At 41.7% G+C, this 14038-nt stretch overlaps 1 protein-coding gene across 1 annotated transcript in view; it reads right to left on the bottom strand.

The window, feature by feature from the left end:
* The window catches only part of LOC119486234 (NT-3 growth factor receptor-like), a 253693-nt gene that overhangs the window by 138829 nt on the left and 100826 nt on the right, over nt 1-14038 (bottom strand). The window contains 1 exon segment of the mRNA XM_037766194.1: nt 13124-13195. Within this exon segment, the coding sequence (XP_037622122.1) occupies nt 13124-13195 (72 nt within the window).

Genomic DNA, 14038 nt, shown 5'->3' with positions numbered 1-14038 from the left:
GGAGACATTCATGGCTGACATTGTTTTTCAGTCGAACATCCCACTATCATAATCATAATATAAAGTTTAATACTCATGATGATGAATTTTGCATGTTGTACAGTATGTAATGTAGATTGCATCGCTGGACAGTTTCACATACGACTGAGTTATGCTGTGTGTGAGTACCGTTACTGAATCGCAGGCTGCCGACTGTGTTTGTATGGGTTTACTTGTTGAATTCAATGTGATGCAGGTAACGAGTGAGAAAGTGTGCACAGTGTGTATGTGGGTGATCTTTGTTGCCATAAGACCCAGCATGGTGTCGTGTCAGTCATTCACAATGTGGCTGCAGATATGTGTGAGCGCACTGAATACGTGTCCATTATCAGGAGTCATGGCAGGACCACCAGGGGTCAATGTTGGCTGAATGGAGGAGAATATCTGAGTTACTAACACACAGAAAGCAGCCGAATGGTTTACAATGACTGCTGACTTTATCTGACAGGTGGAACTGACCCAAACTGGGTCAATTAAATCTCAAATCTATTAACTAAGCTCATTCAAAAACCAACACTTGATTTCAATATACTTCTTCTATATTTCTTGCAAGGATTCTCCAGAAGGTTTCAACTACTTAAGACGGGAGAAGATTCTAGAGAGTTTCACATAGCCACTCAGCACATTAAACAAACCCGACTGAGAGATCCCACAAATACGTCACGTGGTTTGAGATACTAATGGTCTTAAGCCCCGGTTATGCTTTCTGCACGGACATGAGCTGACGCAAAATTCTTTGGATAGTGTATGCTCCGTCTTCCGTACCAATATTCCCCCAAACTTTAGGGTGCAGTGTATTGGAAAGTCACGTCTACAGCATATGAGTGCACTGCTCTCATATGGCGGTTACAGCTGATAACACCCTCCCGACCGACGGCATCGTCACGGAAGCGTAGCGCCCACCCTCCGGTTCCCCCTCACCCCCCCAAGGTAAACACTGCTAGCTCTGTCAGCACTGTTGCCGTCGTTTGCACTGTGAACCACCAGGTCAGCCCTCGCCATGTTGAGAGCCGTGTGGAGGCAATAGATATGCTCTGAATTTTTTACCACCTTTAACTGTAGGACAAATAAAGTATCTCATACCCTTCCTTCCTACATTTGTACTTCATATGTCTCAGTGTTTAATTCCCCATTTGCTACGCTCCCCTTTATGTATTTCTGTGTCGCATCATCATCTAACCATTAATCCTCCATCTATGTTAAAATGGCCAGTGTAATGGAGCAGTGACAGAATCACACTACTGTTGTTAAATTGCCCGTTGCCACAGCAACCCCTCATCCATTCTCCATCCACTCAATGTAATAGGAAGCATAATCAATGTTACTGTTTGCTGGACAAAACCCTATTTTCTGTGTTTTCTTTTTTCCCGCAGTAATCCATTTGTTCTTATTACAGCTGGATTTTTTTTTGTGCCATAGAACAAATAGCATTGAGAATGGCTAACACCACCCAAACAATCAATTAATCCAGGATATACAAGCTACTGATCTATACAGCAACACACACAGTGTAATGATCAGGTCAATTAGTTTTCTAATAAGTAAATATAAACGAGTCTGTAGGATAATAATATGTCATTTGTTTGAACATATTCTGAACAAAAAGACAATTTGCATGTACTAATTAATGTGTGAATGGTAGCTTTAGCGTCAAGCCTGATAGCAAGCCGGTTAGTGACCGCATTAGATTAGCCTCGTCGGCAGATGATGAGTTCAAGGCTCGCAAGAGCAAGCAACCGGTTTTGTGGCACAATCTGCAGTCACCGCACCTGATGAAGTCCAAAACCAAAAAAATCTAAAGTAATCACAGTTCTATCTCCGCACCGTCACATGTGCAGTCCACTCAAATTTTCCAGTAATACTAATAATATAAGGCTTCTTGTCCCATGATGTACTGTATAATTAAGCTAGCTCCACAGATTGGCCTACTAATGAAAACTACAGCCCCAACAAGAACCTCAGATGTGTTTTTGTAAATATCAGGTCACCAATAAATGAATCGATTCTTCAACATGGCCTGGATATGATTGGTTTGTGTCAAACATGGCTGGAACCAAATGTTGTCTTACCATTAAATGAAGCTTCCCCACCAGACTTCACTAATGCCCATGTAGCATGGGCTGCTAAACACCTCCACCTCTAACCTCCAATCTTGATGTTAAATGCAACTCATTGAGGCTCTTGTATTAAAATCATCTCCATTAACCATTAATTGCTAGTCTACTCCATCCACCGCCTAGCACATATTCACACATTTTAGAATAATTTGGAGATTTAATCTCAGGTGCTGTATGACCTGCTCTTAGTCACTCCTAGGTGGCTCCTTGCACTGATGATGCAGGATTACAGTAGCCAAAGCTAACCCAAATAGGAGTTATATGGTAGTCCATGTGTCATGTCTAAACCTCTTGGTTTGTTTTTAAGAAGTCAGTGTGAACATAAACCAGACCAGAATATGAAGTGAGAGCAACCTACGGGACCCAAAAACTGATACAGACGCTGGTGCAACCACAACAACAAAAAACAGCATCCCACAGCACTATCCTTCTGTCTTCCTTTCTTTTCTTCCTGACAAGATAGAAGATTGATATTTGTAACTGTAAACATAAGACACAGTTCGGTTCATACCCCGGTTGAGGAGTCACGGTTCGGTGCGAGTTCGGTTCATACTGATCCATTTCTTTTCATTAATTTTGAACAGACGGTAGTGCAAAGGTCAAAGTCAGACACAATCCTCTTGTTGGGGACTGAGATGGTATTTTGCAAACTTTGCAACTTTGATAAACTGTTTTCATTATAAAAATGGAACATTGCAAACATTTCTGTCATAACCTTATACAAGAAAAAAAAAAATCGGAATATTAGGAGAATAAAGTCATAACATTACGAGAAAAAAAGTCATAATATTACGAGAATAAAGTCATAACTTTACAAGAAAAAAAGTCATAATATTACGAGAATAAAGTCATAACTTTACAAGAAAAAAAGTCATAATATTACGAGAATAAAGTCATAACTTTACGAGAAAAAAAGTCGGAATATTATGAGAATAAAGTCATAACTTTACAAGAAAAAAAGTCATAATATTACGAGAATAAAGTCATAACTTTACGAGGAAAAAAGCCGTAATATTACGAAAATAAAGTCATAACTTTACGAGGAAAAAGAGAAAATAACACGTAAAATCACTACTTTATAATATTATGACTTTATTTTCATAATATTACGACTTTTTTTCTCGTAAACCTATGACTTTATTTTCATAATATTCTGACTTTTTCTCTTAATCCTACGACTTTATTCTCGAAAACTTTTGTCTTTATTCTCGAAATCTCAGATTATTTTTTTTTCCTCAATGTGGCCCTAACACTCTGTCGTACCGTCGTACCATAGACCTACAACAATGATAAATAAAAATGAAAATGTAAACAAAAAACAGTTATACATTTCCATTTTTAAAAATCAACAGGGAGCCACTGGAGAGGGGCTAAAGAGCTGCATGTGGGGCTCCGGAGCCGCAGGTTGCTGACCCCTGGTCCATACAATGCATCTCTTATACTATGAAATTGAAAATGAAACTGCTTGAAAGCAGCGGGGATAAGGAGTTACGCGCCAGTTTGCTTTTCCCTCGTCCCAGTGATCGGCACATCTCGGCGATGCTGTCGAATGTGTGTTAGTTGACCGGATGCGTTTCCATTCACATCCCCTACAACAGTGGAGCAACGGCAACACACCGCCCTTAATTTATGCACAACTTTCTCTCCGTTGCTGTTGTAGTTGACCTGCGGGCGGGTCTTCCAGCGCCATCGTTTCATTTGCGCTCACCATAGTGTGACTGACTCACACACCAATCAGCTTGTTGTGCTAACCTCAGTACATGTTACTAAAGGCGTACAGATACAGTTTTTCCAGGAGGAATTTGCACTTGTGAACTTTGGTTCAACATTACTTGCATCAATTTTCATACCGTGTATGCTGCGTGCGGCTGAGTGCACCGGACCGTGACTCCCACACCGTGATGGTTCGGCACAAATACACAAACAGATACAGCCCTAATATGGATGTATTCATGGACATCAAGCATGAATGTCTGCCTCTGAAAGTTTCTGCACATATCTACTAGGTTTTTGCACACACACACGCACGCGCGCGCACACACACGATTGTACATCTATATTTGTCAGGACCCTCACTGACATAATGGGTTCCCTAACCTAGCCCTAACCTTTACCATCACGACTAAGTGTCAAATCCCAATCCTTGCCCTAAACAGAACCTCATCCAATCTGAAACCTAAAGTGAGTCCTCCCTTTGCAAAAATGTCCTCAGAGCCTATAGGTCCTAACACTTACTGAGCTATCAGTGTTCGTAGCAGTATTTGTGTAAATGCATGCTTGTGCTGTGTGTGTGTGTGTGTGTGTGTGTGTGCGTGTGTGTGTGTGTGTGTGTGTGTGTGTGTGTGTGTGTGTGTGTGTGTGTGTGTGTGTGTGTGTGTGTGCGTGTGTGTGTGTGTGTGTGTGTGCATACGACAGTGGGAACTGCATCTTTGCAAGTATTTGTATTCATATCTGCTCCATAGAGGATAGCATATATTCTTCTCTGAGGAGCTGCCCTGCTTCCAAAAGACTAAAATACATCCTCTGGTACTCTCGTCTGTCTCGCAGTCTCCCTCTCTGTCTCTGTCTCAGTTTCTGATTGACAGCGTGCCTTCTTGTGTGTGTGTGTGTGTGTGTGTGTGTGTGTGTGTGTGTGTGTGTATTATTCTGTTCATATGTAGTACTCTGAAATTGAAAGATCTCTCTCTCTCTCTCTCACACACACGCACGCACGCACGCACAGATAAAGAGGGTAGCTGGGTTCCCATCCAACATATTTAATGCAATTATAATGTATTAAATTTGGCAAATTGTGTTGTTTCAGTCAACTTGTCCTAAATTATCTTCAATGTGACAGTATATGTTTGAAATAATGTGGCGTTTTGTCAATAAAGAAATTCAATGGTTATGAAATATTATTAGAAAGTAATCTGTTGCTGACCGATATGACCAACTGGTAGCATAATAATAAGAGTGAAGTGCAATGGTCAAACTGCCACGGCTTACTGGGACACTTGAATAGAACAGGGCCGTTGTTAACTAGGGATGCACCGAGTATCGGGTCCGATACTGTGCTCATGTACTCGTACTCGCAAAACGGCTCCGATACAATAACACCGATACCACTTTACGGCAGTGTGACGTTAACCTCTCGTCTTCTTTCGCCATCTTTCGGGTCCTATCGCACGCGCTCACGCTCCACCTCCCCGACGGTGCGGGCGAGACCGGCCGGGATCAACCTCAGCCGGTGCGCCGGCCCTCACCTTCATTGCGCCACGGGGGTTTTGCTTGCACCCTCTGACTCGCGCGTGCGTTACACTCCTTGGTCTGTGTTTCAAGACGGGTCGGGTGGGTTGCAGACATCGCCGCAGACCCCTGGCGCCTTTTACGTGGGCCGAGCCATGCCTTGGGGGCACGACGCCGTTGGGGCGCATTTAGGACAGTCCGCCGAGGTTGACAGTCGCACCGGGAGCAGGGGGGCCCCGTCCCTACCCGGCGGGGAGAGAGGGCGCAGCGAGCACTTTGGCCACGGCCCCGGGACGCACCTTCGCCCCCGAGCCTTTCCAAGCTGACCTAGAGCCGGTCGCGGCGCACCGCCTCGTATGTGGGACTCCCCAGCCTGCCGTGTGTCGCTCACGCCCTCCAGCTGGCTGTTAACGAGGGTCTTTTGGCACAGAGAAGTACTCGTATTGGGTACTCGATATCGGCGAGTACCCAAATGTAAGTACTTGTACTTGTACTCGGTCTGAAAAAAAGTGGTATCGGTGCATCCCTATTGTTAAACATCGGCCTGGTCTCTGTCGGACCGAAGCTCTGTCATCAATTGACATTTTATCCAGTTTTGAACCAGAACTTCAAGATTCACTTTTTAAAACCTTACCTTTTTATGTACGTGTTTTAACTTGGTATAAGGATTTTAGTCATTGGAAGTCTGGATTTTTACCTACACGTCCCGACCGCGGGATGTAACCTACTGGACTGGAATGCAGGTTTAAGGCACTTCCACATTGGCTTCACTTTTACCTGGTTTATCATTATCTCCACCTTATTGAAGACACGGCGAGGTCAAAACCAGTCATTGTTTTAAAACCATTAACATGCCTGACTGAATAAAGGCTTTAACATAACTTCCTTCCATGCTCTAAGGTGCCTAAAAGACATGCCCCCGTCAGTGAGCAGTTTATTCATCTTCAAGCAGCAGCTTCACGGATCCGGCCGCTGTGTGTCAAACCTGTGAGACAACCACTCAGGCTGCTCATGAAGATTAACACCGCTGTCCTCAAACTACACGTCTACAAGTCCATAGAAAGTGGCTCGGGACTTATCTGTACTTAAAAAGACTCCGACTTCCACATTTTCTGCAGGATGTTCTTTTCACTTATTTACTTCAATCCTTTCTGATGGAAAGTTTTATTTTTTTTATGACATGCAAAAAAGGTTTGACTAAATTGAGTTTGGCAGCTGGATTAAAACACGGACTGAGACGCGGAATCAGGAAAGAGAGGTACCGAGGTGATGGGAGGGGAGAGGGATGGAAATATGATTGCATTGAATGTAATATATTGTAGTTTAAATACATACGTACTACAGCTATAAAACATTAATTCCACATGTCCAATGTCCATCATAGCTGTAAATCACTTCTGTGCTGTAACACAGAATTGTACTGTATAACATGAAATAGCTCACACAGATCCAGAACTACAAACATTCACAGGAGCCAGTAAGCAAGTGTTGACCTCTAGTAACCTGTCTTTCAAGGTGTGTGTATCTCTCTCACACACTGAACACTCAGCCCTGGAAATAGCCCCAGCAGCCTGAACCAGCTCATAGCTTGAAATATCACACTATTAGCACACCAGCCGCCAAAAATATGCCAGATAGACTCGTTGGCAGCCCCTTCACAGGCTCAAGTTGGCAGAACATGTTGTAACATATACATACACACACACACACACACACACACACACACACATATAAAGGCTGTCAATCAATTCAAATATTTAATCTAGATTAATCACATGATTGTCCATGATTATTCGCAAATTAATCGCACAATTTTTATCTGTTTAAAATGTACCTTAAAGGGAGATTGGTCAGATATTTAATTCTCTTATCAACATGGGAGTGGACAAATATGCTGCTTTATGCAAATGTATGTATATATTTATTATTTGAAATCAATTAACAACACAAAACAATGAAAGATATTGCACAGGTACTGCATTTAGCATAAAAAAATATGCTCAAATCATAACATGACAAACTCAAACCCAACAGGCAACAACAGCTGTCAGTGTGTCAGTTGTCTTGCCCAAAACTGCATGTGATTATCATAAAGTGGACATGTTTGTGAAGGGGAGACTCGTAGAACCCATTTTCATTCACATATCTTGAGGCCAGAGGTCAAGGGGACCCCCTTTAAAATGGCCGTGCCAGTTTTTCCTCACCAATATTCAGCGTAGGTTTAGAGTGTTATTTAGCCTCCTTCGCGACAAACTAGTATGACATTGTTGGTATTCCTTAGATTTTCTAGTTTGATACGATGCAAGTATCTTCACTCTAGCTTTAAAACTGAACCCGCTACAACCTCCGAAAGACCCGTTGGATTTTTAAGAGGTTGATTATAAAATCACAAGTTGCGTTAATGCGTTAAATAAATTAGTGGCGTTAAAACAAATTTGCATTAATGTGTTATTATCGCGTTAACTTTGACATCCACACGCACGTACTCACAGGCAGTGCCGCTACGTTATCCACAGCTGAGTCGCAACAAAAACTGAAATTCCTGAAATACAACTGTTAAAATCAGTGGAACCAATGGGAACCAGTGATTGTATGTATTATGAGGTAATTCAGTGAGAAAACCTGAGCGTAAATTGTATTACAAAATCACTATTTATAAAAAATGCATCTTTAACTCTGTTCTATGTAGTCATTAGATGTATAGTACAGCTGAACAAAACTAAACTATAGAAATGCTTGTTATTATGGCTGCATAACGGCAGGAATCTGACGATACGATACGTATCATGATACGGAGGTTACAATTCAATATATCGCGAAACAAATTTTTTTTTATCTAATTTTAGCAAAAACTGTCATAGTATAAAGAACAGTAAAACAAGTTTACTTTTTTTATGTAATCATAACAGTGGGATCTGGATTTGCATTTATCACAGTCCCTGTAACTGTTACGGGTTCTGTAAGTTTAAAACTAATCAGAGTGGTAGGTCTTCCTTTCATTAACTATCTTTGCAGGTTTCCAAGCTGCTGGGGTTGACCGTGATCGTGTGATGTCATCGCTGTGGCCACCACTCCGCGGCTGCGGCGGAAACCGGTTGAATCAGTTAAAAGAGGCCCGGAGAGGAACGACACGTGTGGCTGTGATTACACTTGATCAGTCCACCTCGTCGCTTCTTTGTTGTGTGATTTTGTAACAAACTAACTAACTCGATGGTATTGAGTACCTTCGTGTGACGTTATTGTCGAAGTATAGAAGCATTTGTGATTTGGTTGGAACTGGGCTAGGGAGTAGTTTATTTTTAGGTCACATATTAATGTGCTAGTTGGTTAGTCTTTTCCTCTGTGTAGATGCACTCGTTAAAAAGGCTGCTGCCATTCATGTGTTTTCTCCATTCGTAGTTTACATTTTATGTCAACACACTTGTGTTCACCTTTATTTGCTGTAACTTTGTTGGCTGATTGCCTGCAGCCTGTTTTGCTCTCATTTGATCGTTCATTTAACAGTAAACGGCTACTTTACGCCTGATTCCATCGGCTGGCGTTGCTTCCCTCACCCCTAGACCTTACTGGGACGTAACAGTAACATTCAACATCCTAGCACTACTTTAAGAGGGCACATGCACTGAGAGGGTGCATCTCTTTGGATATTACATGAGGTATTGACTTCTGTGCGTGTAAACCATTGATTAAAAATAGATAGCGTTTTTAAGAATAAATACAGTATGGCAAAACATCATATTTTGATATATGATATGTTCTTACACTCACACTTGTTAAAAAGTCGTTGCCAAGAACAGACACGTGACTTGACTGCGACTCTGACTATACTACAGTAGATAAGCTGCACTCAGTGAAGCGTTGGCCAAATTGTTTTATTATCTCCGGACACATTTTATTAATTCCACATCCACTATATAATGTACTTTGGTAACTCCATTAGTGAATTACATACTATAGCAGATGGATAAATATATACATTTTTGCACACATAGATTAGCCACTGCTGTTGTAAAGATTAGAGAGTCTAACTTCAGATGCACGAGCCTGTATAAAGTGAGAGAGTACAATCGGTTTATTCCAGCATCATTATTCAGCTGATGGCAGTTCTCATGACCTTTGTTTGATTTAGCTGGTATGTCAAGAGGTGGAGAAAGTGATGACAAGTCTGTGTGACATTAATATGAAATGCTCTAAGTGACATACAGAGTTGCTAATTTCATCGCGTTTCCAGTTCTATTGGTATCTGTTCTGATTGAGTTATTTTAGTTGCTTGATCTTATTGCAGTAACACAGAACATTTCATTTGTGGAGGAAGATGGCAACCTGTAAGCTGCAGTTCAAACCGTGAACTCATTTCACATCATTTGTTGGTGGAGAAATGTTGGTGGGACAAAAAACAGATTTTGGAATGGTGTGGTGATGTCTGGAATTCCCTGCTAAGCCTGCTGCCACCACGACATGGCCCCGGATAAGCGGAAGAAAATGGATGGATGGATGGACATTGGTTGTAGCCTACTTTTTTGCTGTGTCACCACCATTCAAAGTCACACCCGAGCATGGTAAACAAGACAGGGTCCTTGTTTCAACACGGGTCACGTGGTTTGCCGACATCGCCGCAGACCCCTCGCACTGAGGACAGTCCGCCCCAGTTGACAGTCGCGCCGTGACCCCATCCCTCCCAACAGGGAGACAGGGCTCAGCGAGCACCACATTCCCAGGAAGCAGTGAGGTCCTGGTGAACGGTGCTGAAAAGTTCACGGCCGGAGCCGCGAGCCACCTTCAAAGCCGAGAGTCCGTCGTGGCGCACCGTAACCCTCCGATTTGAATCCCCTGGGCATACTGCACGGACCCAACGGTTGAGAAGTGTACAAATATTTTCAGTTCATTATGATTATGATGATTATATTATTATGTTAATGTGGTCTAAATCATCACTGAAATTCATACCAATTGATTTTCTAATTGCCAGATAGTCTGTATCTGGTATCTGATAGTCTATGAAGATAAAAGAACAAGTAGTTGAATTTTCGTATTGAACAGCCAAATCCGAGTCAAACCAAAAAATTCTGATTCAGGTACAGCGCTATCCTAGAGCCTGCATTTACTTGTGCCGTGACCCAACCACAGCCTCTAATCTGCCCGGTGAAGGTGAAGCTTCTCTCTCCTCCTTCTTCCTCTTCTTCCCGCTGCCTCTGGTGCCACTGATTTTCTTTTGGCATCTTGTCAGATGACGGGTCATACAAAAAATACACTGATTGTCTGAAGGAGCAGCAATTTAGGTCATGGAATAGGGCAAATAAAAGACGGTACAGTATGTCTTAAAAAGCAGCCATGGTAATATTCAAAGAATAAAGCACATATGTTGCTTCAGTTTAGTCCAGACAGCACCCTTTCTGAAAAGTTCAGAGATTTTCAACTAGAAGTGCTCGGAGCGGCTGCACAAAAAGGTCGGAGTGCTCTGAAAAAAGACACTAGACGCATGCGGCCGTATACGCTCTCTCCTCATTGGGAACAATTGAAAAAATGATGCTGGCACTTAGAAAGAAAATGCTATTTGCACCCCCAGCCTTACTGGAGAGCTGCTATCCTGAGCAGTTGGGACATCATGTGGAGGTAAACTGAGGTTAAATACTAGGACAGAGGATTCAGCACCCTGGACAGCAGCCATGTGTTACTTGATAAAAACAGAATGAATGTCAATACACTCGCAGTACAGAGAGTGTGTTTTTCCATGATACCAAACATTTCAAACAGCAACAGCAGCCTCACAGTATGTCAAAGACAAAACAAGGACACAATAATCACAAGAGGAAAAGAGGAAAAGAGAAAAAAAAAAAAGCATTTCACCGGAAGCTTTGAAATGGAAATGAGGTGTGGCATGTTACCTAACCGAGGACGTCTACCGCCACTAGAGACGAGTGAAGAAATCCTCCTTCTTTAATATTTAAATCTTTGATATGAAGACTTGCAATGTTTGCCTGAACATTAATTGTTATGAATTATTATGACATGCTGAATCAGCAGTGTTACTATTGGGTTTCTTTGTGTATTTCTGCTAAAAACTGATATGTCGCGATTAAAAAAAAGTCTGCTATCATGCATAAACATGCTTACACACTCCAACGTAGTATTTAAAGGCAGAGTTATTTGCTCCTGATCCTGATAACAGTCTTTGAAGTACTGAGTATGTGCAGGCCAAATCAAATGTTTCTAATACAGTCACATTAGTGAAGCTATTTAAATCAGAACAGCAGCACAGCTCTGCTTTAAGAATGCACAAGCTGCATCTCAGGCTTTCTTTGGTGTCTTACAATGGTGTTCCTACAATGTGTATAAGATGCTGCAGAATTTAGTATATTATCTGTGCAGAGGAGTATCACTGTGGCTTGGCTGTGGAAGGACAGGTTGGACAGGAGTCAGGCAGCCTGTCTTCATCGCCAGAGTCAACTAAATACCGAAGTTCGATTTGCAATTTTTCGATCAACAGCAGCACCTGAGACTTCTGTTTCACCTGAAAAATGTCACTGAAAGACACGCAAAACAAGCACCCCGGTAGCTCACCTGGTAGAGGGGGGGGGGGCCCCATGTACCAAGACCTTACAACAACGGCTCTGGTTTGAATCCATCCCGTAACCCTTTGCTGCATGTCGTCCCCTGCCTCTTCCCCTTTCCTGTCTTATCTAATAAAGGCAAAAATCCCCCAAAAAATCAGCTTAAAAAAAAGAAAGAAAGAGTTGTCGGAGTCTCTTCCAGTCTGGGGGTCTTGTTCCTATGTAGGAGAGGTGGATGGCCCGACATATCTGTACCCAAGGGACCATTGTCTCATAATCTGTCCATGGAAATACCAACTCTAAAAGTTATGTAATCATAAACAATTTCTGAGTTGGGCAACAAATTTCTACCTCTTTGTGTTTGAACAGATTCTACCTATAACGATTTAGATCTTACCCTAACACAGAACAAGCCGTCATTGGAAACTGTTTGGAAAAGAGCATACACTTTCAAAAAATACTTGGCAGGTGATTGGATAAACCATCTTTCAATCAAAACTCTTTCCGAAGCCAGTCGATAGAAGAGCAAAAACATCCTTTCCATCGAGAAATATAATGTCATCAAGGCACTGCTTCCATCTTTTTCATGATGAAAAACACAAACACAAACGTTTAAATATATATATATATATATATATATAGTGCTAAAACTGTATATAAGACCTCTTGATGACATGTGACATAAGCTCTTTAGTAACACCCCATGTTAATTACACGTGCAGTTGCCGCACCTAATGATTGTACACTGAAATACAAGCTGTTTGTTGAACCACCCACAGACAGGTCAACAGATCCAGTAAACATGCCTGGTGTGATTTCCTGCAGCAATACTTCACTCACTTTCTTAGCACGCAGGTTTGTAAAGAAACTGGAACATTTTCACTGTCATCAATTAAAGGCGTGGTTAAATCTGCAAATGTCCACGCCTGTCACTTTTTAAGCACTTTCAGGTTGTGAGCTCTTTCATAGAAAGCAGACATCAAATGATTAAACCTCATTTGGGTTCCTGCCAGATAGTGAAGCCGCCACCTTTGGTAACTAGACTGACTCAAGCCTAATGGAAGGGGAACAAGGAGCATTTTCTAGTACCTATATACAGGTCCTTCTACTGTGATTGTGCTAGCAACAATGAAGGGAGAAACAGTGTGGGTACAATGGGTCAGCTGTAATTAAAATCAATGGTAAACTTACAGTTCAGAGAGCTGCAGATGTTCAAAGATCTGCCAGGACAACGTGGTCAATGCTGGATTCTTGGACAGGTCTCTGAGGGAGGGAATGAGAAAGAGACAGAGAGGTAAGGCAGATGTGACAAACTTCACTTCAACATGACAACAAGAGCTCAGTGTTTTCAGCTCACTGTGTATTAGAGCTGCAGTGACTGATCGATTAGCTGCCAATTCTTAAATGAATTGCCAACTATTTTTGATAATCGATTAATCGGTTTGAGTCTCCTCCAGTTTATCTCCAATGACTTTAGAAAGATCCACCATTTTTGTGGACCTGTATTATGTTGTCTTCGGCCCAGATGTCAAGAAAACATTGGACTTTAACAGAAGTCCAGGTCGGTCCTCTCCAACTCATGTTAACCTGTCGTTCACCTGTGTATGATTATTGCGTTCTCGACTGCCCAAACGAACCGCACCAGAGTTTAATTAAAAGAGACTAAATGTTGGTTTGAGAAACGGCCCGAAAAGACTGAAACATCTTGGTGTTTACTGTCCATATACTAAGGTTAATGAGTGTCTACTAAATCATTTGTTAATCTGAACCCTTGCTTTTTTTTCCTAAAGCTAAAAAACAACAACATCTTATTTGCCTATGATATATATCTTTAAAGCTAAACAATGATAACACATCATTTTTTGCCTATGATACTGTTTATTAACATTTTTGAGTTGACCGTAGAGTAGACCATAGACATGTATATAAGAAGTAGACACCATAACGTCACCTATTTGAAGCCTCGAGTTTGGCGTTTTGGCATTCACCATGTTTTCTTTTCTTTCATTGAAAAATATATTAAAATGATTATGGTGTAATTTTTGTGCTTATCTGTAGCAAACACAAATATTTTGCAATATCTATAGAATATGACGTGTAGGACAT

The sequence above is a fragment of the Sebastes umbrosus genome, chromosome 4 (assembly GCF_015220745.1).
Source record: "Sebastes umbrosus isolate fSebUmb1 chromosome 4, fSebUmb1.pri, whole genome shotgun sequence".
Taxonomy (NCBI): domain Eukaryota; kingdom Metazoa; phylum Chordata; class Actinopteri; order Perciformes; family Sebastidae; genus Sebastes; species Sebastes umbrosus.
Note: the sequence above shows the minus strand (reverse complement) of the source record. Positions and strands in the feature narration are given on the sequence as shown.